This window comes from Phocoena sinus, chromosome 16, assembly GCF_008692025.1.
Source record: "Phocoena sinus isolate mPhoSin1 chromosome 16, mPhoSin1.pri, whole genome shotgun sequence".
Classification (NCBI taxonomy): domain Eukaryota; kingdom Metazoa; phylum Chordata; class Mammalia; order Artiodactyla; family Phocoenidae; genus Phocoena; species Phocoena sinus.
In genome coordinates, this window is record NC_045778.1 from 24638471 (window position 1) to 24651732 (window position 13262).

At 39.3% G+C, this 13262-nt stretch overlaps 1 protein-coding gene across 2 annotated transcripts in view; it reads right to left on the minus strand.

The window, feature by feature from the left end:
* MICU1 (mitochondrial calcium uptake 1) overlaps positions 1 to 13262 on the minus strand; it is a 282852-nt gene that overhangs the window by 225117 nt on the left and 44473 nt on the right. For both annotated transcript variants that reach the window (XM_032608291.1, XM_032608292.1), the window contains exon 4: positions 5379 to 5541. In XM_032608291.1, coding sequence (XP_032464182.1) covers positions 5379 to 5541 — 163 coding nt within the window. The remainder of the gene's footprint in view (positions 1 to 5378; positions 5542 to 13262) is intronic.

The window sequence follows — 13262 nt, forward strand, 5'->3', positions numbered from 1 at the left end:
CTCGTAGAAGGAATTTGGGAGTGTTCCTCCCTCTGCTATATTTTGGAAGAGTTTGAGAAGGATAGGTGTTAGCTCTTCTCTAAACGTTTGATAGAATTCACCTGTGAAGCCATCTGGTCCTGGGCTTTTGTTTGTTGGAAGATTTTTAATCACAGTTTCAATTTCAGTGCTTGTGATTGGTCTGTTCATATTTTCTATTTCTTCCTGATTCAGTCTTGGCAGGTTGTGCATTTCTAAGAATTTGTCCATTTCTTCCAGATTGTCCATTTTATTGGCATAGAGTTGCTTGTAGTAATCTCTCATGATTTTTTTTATTTCTGCAGTGTCAGTTGTTATTTCTCCTTTCTCATTTCTAATTCTATTGATTTGAGTCTTCTCCCTTTTTTTCTTGATGAGTCTGGCTAGTGGTTTATCTATTTTGTTTATCTTCTCAAAGAACCAGCTTTTAGTTTTATTGATCTTTGCTATCGTTTCCTTCATTTCTTTTTCATTTATTTCTGATCTGATTTTTATGATTTCTTTCCTTCTGCTAGCTTTGGGGCTTTTTTGTTCTTCTTTCTCTAATTGCTTGAGGTGCAAGGTTAGGTTGTTTATTCGAGATGTTTCCTGCTTCTTAAGGTGGGCTTGTATTGCTATAAACTTCCCCCTTAGAACTGCTTTTGCTGCATCCCATAGGTTTTGGGTCGTTGTGTCTCCATTGTCATTTGTTTCTAGGTATTTTTTTATTTCCTCTTTGATTTCTTCAGTGATCACTTCATTATTAAGTAGTGTATTGTTTAGCCTCCATGTGTTTGTATATTTTACAGATCTTTTCCTGTAATTGATATCTAGTCTCATGGCGTTGTGGTCAGAAAAGATACTTGATACAATTTCAATTTTCTTAAATTTACCAAGGCTTGATTTGTGACCCAAGATATGATCTATCCTGGAGAATGTTCCATGAGCACTTGAGAAAAATGTGTATTCTGTTGTTTTTGGATGGAGTGTCCTATAAATATCAATTAAGTCCATCTTGTTTAATGTATCATTTAAAGCTTGTGTTTCCTTATTTATTTTCATTTTGGATGATCTGTCCATGGGTGAAAGTGGGGTGTTAAAGTCCCCTACTATGAATGTGTTACTGTCAATTTCCCCTTTTATGGCTGTTAGTATTTGCCTTACGTATTGAGGTGCTCCTATGTTGGGTGCATAAATATTTACAATTGTTATATCTTCTTCTTGGATCGATCCCTTGATCATTATGTAGTGTCCTTCTTTATCCCTTTTAATAGTCCTTATTTTAAAGTCTATTTTGTCTGATATGAGAATTGCTACTCCAGCTTTCTTTTGGTTTCCATTTGCATGGAATATCTTTTTCCATCCCCTTACTTTCAGTCTGTATGTGTCTCTAGGTCTGAGGTGGGTCTCTTGTAGACAGCATATATAAGGGTCTTGTTTTTGTATCCATTCAGCCAATCTGTCTCTTTTGGTGGGAGCATTTAGTCCATTTACATTTAAGGTAATTATCGATATGTATGTTCCTATTCCCATTTTCTATATTGTTTTGGGTTCGTTATTATAGGTCGTTTCCTTCTTTTGCATTTCTTATCTAGAGAAGTTCCTTTAGCATTTGTTGTAAAGCTGGTTTGGTGGTGCTGAACTCTCTCAGCTTTTGCTTGTCTGTAAAGGTTTTAATTTCTCCATCAAATCTGAATGAGATCCTTGCTGGGTAGAGTAGTCTTGGTTGCAGGTTTTTCTCCTTCATCACTTTCAGTATGTCCTGCCACTCCCTTCTGGCTTGTAGGGTTTCTGCTGAGAGATCAGCTGTTAACCTTATGGGGATTCCCTTGTGTGTTATTTGTTGTTTTTCCCTTGCTGCTTTTAATATGCTTTCTTTGTATTTAATTTTTGATAGTTTGATTAATATGTGTCTTGGCGTATTTCTCCTTGTATTTATCCTGTATGGGACTCTCTGTGCTTCCTGGACTTGATTAACTATTTCCTTTCCCATATTAGGGAAGTTTTCAACTATAATCTCTTCAAATATTTTCTCAGTCCCTTTCTTTCTTTCTTCTTCTTCTGGAACCCCTATAATTCGAATGTTGGTGCGTTTAATGTTGTCCCAGAGCTCTCTGAGACTGTCCTCAGTTCTTTTCATTCTTTTTTCTTTATTCTGCTCTGCAGTAGTTATTTCCACTACTTTATCTTCCAGGTCACTTATCCGTTCTTCTGCCTCAGTTATTCTGCTATTGATCCCATCTAGAGTACTTTTAATTTCATTTATTGCGTTGTTCATCGTTGCTTGTTTCATCTTTAGTTCTTGTAGGTCCTTGTTAACTGTTTCTTGCATTTTGTCCATTCTACTTCCAAGATTTCGGATCATCCTTACTATCATTATTCTGAATTCTTTTTCAGGTAGATTGCCTATTTCCTCTTCATTAGTTAGGTCTGGTGGGTTTTTATCTTGCTCCTTCATCTGCTGTGTGTTTTTCTGTCTTCTCATTTTGCTTATCTTACTGTGTTTGGGGTCTCCTTTTTGCAGGCTGCACGTTCGTAGTTCCCGTTGTTTTTGATGTCTGTCTCCAGTGGCTAAGGTTGTTTCAGCGGGTTGTGTAGGCTTCCTGGTGGAGGGGACTAGTGCCTGTGTTGTGCTGGATGAGGCTGGATCTTGTCTCTCTAGTGGGCAGGTTCACGTCTGGTGGTGTGTTTTGGGGTGTCTGTGGCCTTGTTATGATTTTAGGCAGCCTCTCTGCTAATGGGTGGGGTTGTGTTCCTGTTTTGCTAGTTGTTTGGCATAGGTTGTCCAGCACTGTGGCTTGCTGGTCATTGAGTGAAGCTGGGTGCTGGTGTTAAGATGGAGGTCTCTGGGAGATTTCCACCGTTTAATATTATGTGGAGCTGGGAGGTCTCTTGTTGATCAGTGTCCTGAAGTCGGCTCTCCTACCTCAGAGGCAGAGCCCTGCCTCCTGGGCTGGAGCACCAAGAGCCTTTCATCCACACGGCTCAGACTTTTGGGAGCTCTGAGGTCTTCTGCCAGCCTTCAGTAGGTGTTCTGTAGGAGTTGTTCCACGTGTGGATGTATTTCTGGTGTATCCGTGGGGAGGAAGGCGATCTCCACGTCTTACTCTTCCGCCATCTTCCCGCCGACCTCTATTTATTTTTATTCATTCTTCTTGCTCTGCTCCTCAGACTGGACATCAATTGACCTATCTCCAAGTTTCTGGTCCTTTTATCTTTCTGCTCAAATCTGTGTTGAACTCTTTCAGTAAATTTTTCATTTTATCTACTTTACTTTTCAGCTCAATAATTTCTACTCGATTCTTTTTGACAGTTTCTATTTCTTTATGGGTATTCTCTATTTATTAATACATAATACTCCCTATTTCCTACAGTTCTTTGTCTATGGTTTCCTTTAGCTCTATGAACATATTTAAGATAGTTGATGTAAAGTCTTTGTCTAGTAAGTGCAACGCCTGGGTTTCCTCAGGAATGGTTCCTGTCAATTTCTTTCTTTTTTTTTCCTATTAATGGGGCATACATTCCTGATTATTGTTGATACACCATGCAATTTTTTAAACTGAAAATTAGATATTTTGAATATTGCTATGTGGTAATTCTGGAAACCATATTCTCCCTTCTTCCCAGAGTTTGACATGGTAACCTGCTGAGGACCACAGTCATCACTTTGTTTAGCGATTTTTCCAAACTATTTTTGCAAAGATTATATTCCTCATTATGTGTCATCACTGAGGTTTCTGCTCTATTATCTAAGCAGCCATCAAGTGACCTCAGAGATTTCCTTAAATGTTGGAGGCAAAAAGAATGAAAAAACAAAACAAAACAGAACCCAGCTCTCCTAGTGTTTGTAGATTGGCTCTGAGCTAGGGCCTTCTTTTGATGTTTAGCTAGATTCTCCTACAACTCCACCTTAACTTTCACCTCCTTCTTGCATGAAGCACAACTATACAAGCCCACTCAAGTCTTTTCCAAGTATGTGTCTGGCCTGAGCATCACTCTGGATTCCCCAGGCAGTAGCCCTTCAAAGCTCTTATTCCCTGAAATGTCTTTATCCTCAGCCTCCTCCTTCAGAGGCTTTTCAGTCTGTCTGCTGCTGGTCCCATCTGCCCTCTCTTGGCCCAACGGCTACAGGTGGTATATGCCTTTAAATTTTTTCAGTAGATGACACCTGGAAAGGTACTTTAGCTTGAGGTGGGTGAAACAAAAGGCAAGCCTTTGTGCTGGTAGCTCAGGAAACTACCAGATGAGTCAAAATGCACAACCACTTTTTTTGGAGAAATAGTCTATATTGCCTCCCAGCGATCTCCCCATCACTAGTAAGCCAAACTAGGAATGGAGGCTGCCATCCTCATGGCTGCTGCTAAGCTGGGAAACAGGGCATGGTAGGCAGGTAAGCAAAAGGCCACAACACTTTCTTTCCAAAATTTAACAGCTTCTTTCTTCATTAAGCAGTACCCTGGTTGCTATAACTTTTTTATTAGATTCCAGTGATCCAAAAAAAGTTGATTCCATCCATTTTGGGCAGCATAATGATTGCTTCAGTGAAAGAATTGATTCTTGAAGCTCCCTACTCTGTCATTTTTTCCACCATGTCTCCCATATACATTTGTAAGTAATTACCTTTAACTTATAATATTAAGCCCTTTATTTTCTTTCCTCACAACTTGTTTGTTCGGCCATTTCCTCTAAATGAGACATCCTTTCCTCTATTCTTTGTTTGTCTAACTTTTTTTTTTTTTTTCCTTGCTGTACGCGGGCCTCTCACTGTTGTGGCCTCTCCCGTTGCGGAGCACAGGCTCCGGACGCGCAGGCTCAGCGGCCGTGGGTCACGGGCCCAGCCGCTTCGCGGCATGTGGGATCCTCCCGGACCGGGGCACAAACCCGTGTCCCCCGCATCGGCAGGCGGACTCTCAACAACTGCGCCACCAGGGAAGCCCTGTTTGTCTAACTTTTATTCAAACTTAGATGTATTCTCTAGAACCATTCTCTAAACTTCCAGACTGAGTTAAGTGTCCCTTCTTTATACTGCCATAGCACCTGTTCTTTAACAAATCACCACATTCCTGAAATTACCTGTTACTGTCTCTGTCTATCCCACCAAAGAGTAACTTGACAGCAGTCACATATGTAATCCACTGCCTTCAGGAACAGTCTAATTACAAGCAATGACTCTCAGCCAGAGGTGTATAATCTCCTTAGCGCTTTAGATTATACGCTCCTCTTTTCTACTCCTAAAGCCTAGCATAATGCCTAATATTCAGTAGCTACACAGTGAATATAATTATTACATGGACTTATACAGTTTAGGCAATACATAGAGAAACAAAGAAGCATATCAAGAAATAAATATCACAATCTTATTTTTCACTTCAGCAACTTACGTTCTGGTTGTTTTTCATTGGGTGTTATGGATCGCACAAAATCTTGTGGTGTCATAAACACTTCAGATTCACCATGCTCACTGATTACTTTCAAGGTAGCAAAATATCGGAAGATTTTGTCTGGTGTGGAATATGCGCGAATCCTATTCTCATATTCCATCACCTAAAATTGGAAATTCAGAGAGTGTTACTGTATTAAGCATCTCATTTTCATGTATATTCTCTTATTTGGGGGGCAATTTTATATCATTTTTTTCTCTAACTGGATTTTTTATATTAGAAATTACTTGCGTCTCAAAAACTTGTGATATACAATTCATACTCCAGTTGAGGCAATGCTTGTATAAGTTTTCTTCAGAATTTTGAACATTTTCTAATTTCTTAAATCATCGAAAGCTAGCAAAATTGAAAAATGTCATAAAAGAATTCAAAAGGTCTCAGTAAAAGAGTATAATACCATATATATGGGAGCCTATCATTTTTTAAACACCTACCAAGTTTTTAAAAAGGGACTGATTTTACAGTTTTTACTTCCATGCAATTTCTTGAATTCAAAAACAAAACAGACGTGGGACTTCACAGGTCTGAATAGCTAACAGTCCTTCAAACAGAAAGTACACAACACAATAGCACAAAAAAATAAAATTACATATCATGGAAACTCAATTATTAACAGGTCTGAAGCAATAAGACTTTTACTTTTGATTAAAAAATTAGACTTCCAGGGACTTCCCTGGTGACGCAATGGATAAGACTGCGATCCCAATGCAGGGGGCACAGGTTCGATCCCTGGTCAGGGAACTAGATCCCACATACATGCGCAACTAAGAGTTCCCGTGCCACAACTAAGGAGTCCGTGTGCCACAATTAAGGAGCGGGCAAGCTGCAACTAAGGAGCCCACCTGCTGCAACTAAGGAGCCAGTGAGCTGCAACTAAGGAGGCTGCCTGCCACAACTAAGATGCAGCGTGACCAAATAATTAATTAATTTTAAAATGCAGACTTCCAGAGAACATTTAAATATAGCATATTTAGAAAAGAGTAGACTTGGGAAGAACACAAGCAAATATTTGAATAGGAACAAAATTATATATGGCATACATTTAATTAAAAGATTATAATGTTAATATAAAAGCCGGTTTCCTTATCCAGCACCCAAGCCCCCATTCTGTACACGAAACATACAAAATACTGTATCTTCTGCATAATATTCTTCTACAGCCTACACAGTACTTTGGTGAAAAGATGTCTCTCATACCTGAATTTTATATGTTGAGTTAACCAACATTAAATAGTATCTTATAAATAACTGGTTAGAAAATGTGTCAAGGCAATACGATCTAAAAATCCAGTGGGAAAAAAAAAAATCCAGTGAATTCAATGTCTATAAAGCAATTCACTATATTTAAAAAAACATTATTAATGTTTTAATTTAACTTATTAACGCAGCTATTAGCGTAACTGTCATTTCTGGCTAGATGGTCACTTTGAGGTCATTGATGGCAGTTGCTTAAAAATGGTCTCAATTCCACTACAAGATATGCTTTCAACCACTAAGAAAGGAATGCTAATTTGTAACTATACATGACAGGAACCTTTCTAATGCTAATTTGCATTAAAGTCTGAATACTTATTTCAGAAAATTTTTCAATAGATTTGGCATGTGGCAAACACACTAAGCAGTCCCATGGCACAGCAGTCGCCAACCTTTTTGGCACAAGGGACCGCTTTTGTGGAAGACACAAAAAGCTTGGGGGGGGGGGGATGGTTCAGGCGGTAATGAGAGCAATGGGGGGGGGATGGTTCAGACGGTAATGCAAACAGCAAGGAGTGGCAGATGAAGCTTCACTCACTCACCTGCTGCTCACCTCTTGCTGTGAGGCCCAGTTCCTAACAGGCCACCGACTAGTACCAGTCCATGGCCCTTGGGTTGGGGATCCCTCCCTTAGCAGCCTTTCAACCCCTTAGCAGCCTTAAGACTTAGCTACGAGTCTTAAATCAAAGGCATTTTATATTTAACTACAGCTATCTGCTGGATCATACCAGCTATAGAACAAAATATAATCAGTTTACAATATTTAGGGTATGGGCTACAGCTACTGCCAAAGATGGCTTTGTAAACTAAAAAGTCAATCATATATAAGATAAAGACAGAAAAATAACAACTTAAAAGTCAATGATTTACAGACTGAAAATCAGATCCTTGATTGTTACCAAAAAAATATGCTGCTGAATATTTTAATTAGTTTTAGTTTGAAATAATAGGTTGAGGAGATAGACCTTCTCCATTCCTGCACTGGTAGAGTTTAGTATAGACATACTGTATAGTATATTCTTGCTTTTTTTCACTTAGCAATGTATCTTAAAGACCATATCACACAATTTGATATGGAGCTGCCTCCTTTTAAGTAGTCATGTTAAAGGAACACTAACAACTATTATATAAAGGGTTTAAAATATAGCATCCAAGATAACAAAGGCTTGGAAGCTAAGATATATAGAAAACTGTTGAAGAATTTTGGAACGTTTAACCTGGTGAAAAGATTTACTAAGGAAATTATAATAGTTACATTCAATCATCTACTTAAAACATTCTTGAGTTTCATGATGTTAAGACAGCTGTCTTCACTCAAACAGCCAGACTTACTTGTATCAAAATTCAGCATTATATTTCCTATATGAAAGGCACAAGTGTAGCCAAATAGAAGCTGCAACCAACTACTCTGCGAAATGGCAGGGTGGATAGGCTGGGTGGATAGGCCAGGTGGCTGGCACTTCCCAGATCCATGCCTTCAGCCAGCCAGCCAAAACCCCCTCCCCACACCCCCACCCTGTGCCTAGTGACCCTACCCTAATGCCGCAACCCAGCTGGGCTCACACTATCTGCCCTGGGCATTTTACTGCGTCCAAGACCCTTGCTCCTACCCACAGCTGTAGCTCCAGAGACAAGGGTCCTGATCTACCCCCACTCTGAGTCTGCTTGGATGGAGCCTCTCCCAACCCCCATTTTTCATCAGTTTCCCCTGATGGCTTAGGGGGCTCATGTGAAGGGAAGTCAGCATCGAGATGCAGCCTCTGTTTCTGGAGCCTCTTGTAAAGCTCAGAAGATCCTGGAAAGGGCCCAGACCAACTTGGATAAAAGAACCCCCAATCCATCCCCAAAATTTGTGCCTGGGAGAAATAGGTCCCTCTCAGCTCTACAGTTCACAGTCCTGACAACTACAACCCCTGGAAAAAAAGTAAAGAACCAACGTCAAGATGAAAGCAGCCAACATGTGGCTTCCAAGGTCAATTCTACTCAGGGCCATTCCAGCCTGCAAGAAAGGGAGAAAGGGCATTGAAAAACCTTGTGGGAGATATTGTGTGCCAGGTCTAGAAGTGGCTAACATCACTTCTATTCAGTGGAAAACTAGCAAACTAGTAATATCCATTAAAAAAGGTAAAGTAGGGCTTCCCTGGTGGCGCAGTGGTTGAGAGTCCGCCTGCCAATGCGGAGGACTCGGGTTCGTGCCCCGGCCCGGGAAGATCCCACATGCTGCGGAGCGGCTGGGCCCGTGAGCCATGGCCGCTGAGCCTGAGCGTACGGAGCCTGTGCTCTGCAAGGGGTGAGGCCACAGCAGTGAGAGGCTCGCGTACCGCAAAAAAAAAAAAAAAAAAAGGTAAAGTAAAAAAACAGGGCTCAGGGTCACCTTTAGAAATCTGAAATGGCATGATGTTAACTGACCTAGGGTACACCATGAGCAAAATTTTGTAACCAAAACATGTTATGTTAGAAGAATGCAATGGAAAGAGCAAGGGTTTTAGAGTTACACAGACTTATATTTGATTCCTTCTATTATAAGTAACCAGCTATACTACTTTAGACAAGTTACTCAGTTGCTTCAAGCATTAAGTATATATGTAAGCATACGTGTATATGTGTGTATATACACACATATATGTACAAACATACACACATTTACATGTGTGCATATGTATGTACATATACTATGCCTGGAAGACAGAAAATGCTCAATAAATGTTACTTTCCTTCTGTTTTTCATTTGTTCTGCTATGTGTGTAATAAGTAAACTTACTTGGGTTTCCTAATCACCTAAGTTCCTAAGGATTTTGTTTGGTATATAGAGCATATTTTATGTCTTTTATTATTCATGTTCACCTATCAATCAATTTAAAAGTATTTACAGTTGTACTGAACCAAATAATTTGGCTTCTTAATATGAAGATGCCATTCCAAATCCAAAATAGAGACATCAGAAGCTCCTGAACTCCCCATCTCCCATGGATGCACCAAATGTACAGCTATACATGGAGTATTTCCCTCTGAAAGAAATCCAGAAACTAGCTGAACAATGCCTATACATTGGGTTAACGAGAAAGTCCCGACATCAAAACTGGTAGGAAAGACTGAGACACACTCCTGTCATAAATCCCACCTCTAGCACAGTGCCATACAAATGGGAGAGAACTCTCAACCTCCAGCTTCTCCCTGAGCAGTAAAGGGTTGGATGCCGCATCTAGCACCCCAACTTGTAAGACTCCCACTTGAAGGATGGGCCCCCAAAACAACTACTATGAAAGCCAATGGGACTTGCATCCATGAGACCCACAAGACTACAGAAAACAAAGAAACAGTTTTTAACAGGCTCTGGAGAACTCAGAGTATCTGTTGTCCCAGGGATCAGTGCAGAGGAAGAAGGCAAAAAACACCTACCTCCCAGTCTTCCCTTGAAAAAGGTCTATTTGCATTATTAAAAGCTGCTGCGGGAAGGTCAGGCTTCTAATTTAGCACACATCTAAGGGCTGGCTGACATCCTCCATGGGGACTGGGGAAGAGAGTGGATGCCTCATCCAACTTCTCCATATAGCCTACTCCAAGTTGCTAGGATCTCCCTGGAAGGAACTTATACACACGTCTGCACCTCAGCATTATTAGCTGTCATCTGAGGTATAATTCCCTGAATCACCTGGCTCTGCAAGTCAACAGGGCTTGCATTCCTGAGTCCCACAGGACTGTAGCAAAAAAAGAAGCAGATTGTAATGGGTGCAGGAGCACAACCCTATGGCTATACACTTGGGCCAAGCTCAGGGAAAGCAGACAAAAACCCCCATCTCCCAGTTTCTCCCTGGAAATGGCTTAACTAGTTAGTTTCCCAGATGTTTCCTGAAAAGCCAGCTTCCAATCAACATGCATCTAAGTGCTGACTGTGATCCTTTGCTTTGGGACACTGACAAGTCTTGGCACACTCTCAACTACAGGGAGGCACCAAAAACAAAGAAGACAACTTGGACAATCAAAAAGGTTTTAGAGACAATCAAGGGCTTGGGCCAGGCTAATTGGCAAGGTTCATCTCGTACATGAGACCATTCTGCCAAGACAGGGAGAGATGGCTGTTTCAGCTAAGGACTAGAAACCAACACAGAAAGTCTAGGAAAATAAGGAAACAGACAAATATGTTCCCCCAAAATAACAAGTTAAAACTCCAGAAACAGACCTTAATGAAACAAAGGTAAGTGATTTCCATGATCTAGAGTTCAAAATAACACTTATAAAAGGATGCTCACCAAGGTCAGAAGAACAATGCATGAACAAAAAACGAATTAAAACACAGAGACAGGGACTTCTCTGGTGGTGCAGTGGTTAAGAATCTGCCTGCCAATGCAGGGGACACAGGTTCAATCCTCGGTCTGTGCAGATCCCACATACCACAGAGCAACTAAGCCCATGCACCACAACTACAGAGCCTGCGCTCTAGAGACTGCAAGCCACAACTACTGAGCACATGTGCCACAACTATTGAAGCCTATGCGCCTAGAGCCCACGCTCCACAACAAGAGAAGCCATCACAGTGAGAAGCCCGCGCACCACAACGAAGAGTAGCTCCCACTCACGACAACTAGAGAAAGCCCACGTGCAGCAACAAAGACCCAATGCAGCCAAAAATAATAAATGAATAAATAAATAAATTTATTAAAAAATAAACAAAAAAACCCCACAGAGATAGAAATGTACCAAACAGAAATCACAGAACTAAAGAATGCAATAAATTAACTGAATAATTCAATAGAAGGGTTCAACAGCAGACTAGATCACATAGAAGAAAGAATAAGTAAACTCAAAGACAAACAGTGGAACTCATACAGAGGAGCCAAAAGAATAGAGAATGAAAGAGAATAAAGATATCTTAAGGGACATATGGAATACCATCAAGTGAACCAAAATACACATTAAAGGGGTTGTAGAAGTAGAAAGAACAAGAAAAAGGGGGCAGAGTGGGAGAGGGTTGGATTGGGAATTGGGGATTAGCAGATGCAAACTGGTATATACAGAATGGATAAACCACAAGGTCCTACTATATAGCACAGGGAACTATATTCAATATCCTGTGATAAACCATAATGGAAAAGAATTTGAAAAAGAATATATATATATATGTATAAATGAGTCACTTTGCTATACAGCAGTAATTAACATAACATTGTAATTCAACTATACTTCAATAAAAAAATGAATTAAAAATAAAAATTACAAAAAAAGAAAAAGGGGGCAGAAAACTTATTCAATGAAATAATGATGAAAACGTCCCTAATCTGGGGAAAGAAACAGACATCCAGATCCAGGAAGCCTACAGAATTCTAAACAAGATGAATCCAGAAAAACACACACTGTCAAAGTTAAAGGCAAGGAGAGAATCATAAAAGCAAGAGAAAAGCAACTTGTTATATTCAAAGGAACCTCCCATAATACTATCAGCAAATTTTTTCAGCAGAAACTTTGCAGCCAGAAGGGAAGGGGATGATATATTCAAAGTGCTGAAAGAAGAAAACAGACAACCATGAAAACTCTACCTGGCAAAGTTGTGATTCAGCATTGAAAAAGAAATAAAGACTTTTCCAGATAAGCAAAAGTGGAGGGAGCTGCATCAGCACTAGACCAATCTTACAAGAAATGTTAAAGAGCTAATTAATTCCTCAAGCAGAAACAAAAATGTAATAATTATTAACAGGAAAACATGTCAAGATATAAAACTCACTGGTAAAGGTAAATATATTCAGAATGCTCTAATTTTTAATAGTAGTGGGTAAATCACTTCTAACTCTAATATGAAAGGTAAAAGGAAAAGGTATTAAAATAATTACAATAATTTTAAAATGGACATACAATATAAAAAATATAAATTGTGATATGAAAAACATAAAATATGGGGGGAGTATATAAATATAGAGTTTTTGTATATGTTGGATGTTATCAGCTTAAAATACACTGTTATAAATATAAGGTGTTTTATGTAAACCCCATGGTACACACAAAGCAAAAGCCTATACTGGAAACACAAAAGACGAAAAGAAATCTAAGCATATCATTGCAAAAAATCATCAAATCACCAAGGAAGAGAATAACAGAGGAATAAAAGGACAGAGGAATTACAAAACACCAAGAAAACAAATAACAAAATAGCAATCATAAGTGCATATTCATCAACAATTACCTTAAATGTAAATGGACTAAACTCTAAAATCAAAGACACATAGTGGCTAAATGAATAAAAAAAAAATCCAACTATATGCTGCCTACAAGAGACTCACTTCAGCTTTAAGGACACACCCAGACTGGAGGGAAATAATGGAAAAAGATATTCCATGAAAACACAGCCAACAGAAATCAGGGGTAGCTAAATTTATATCAGGAAAAATAAACTTTAAGCCAAAGACTGTAACAAGAGACAAAAAAGAGAATAATATAATTATACAAGATAAATTCATAAGGAGGATAAAACATTTGTAAACAGTCTTATACCCAACATGAGAGATCCTAAATTTAATAAAGCAAATATTAATAGAACTAAAGGGAGGAAAAGACAGCAATATAATAATAGAAGGGAAC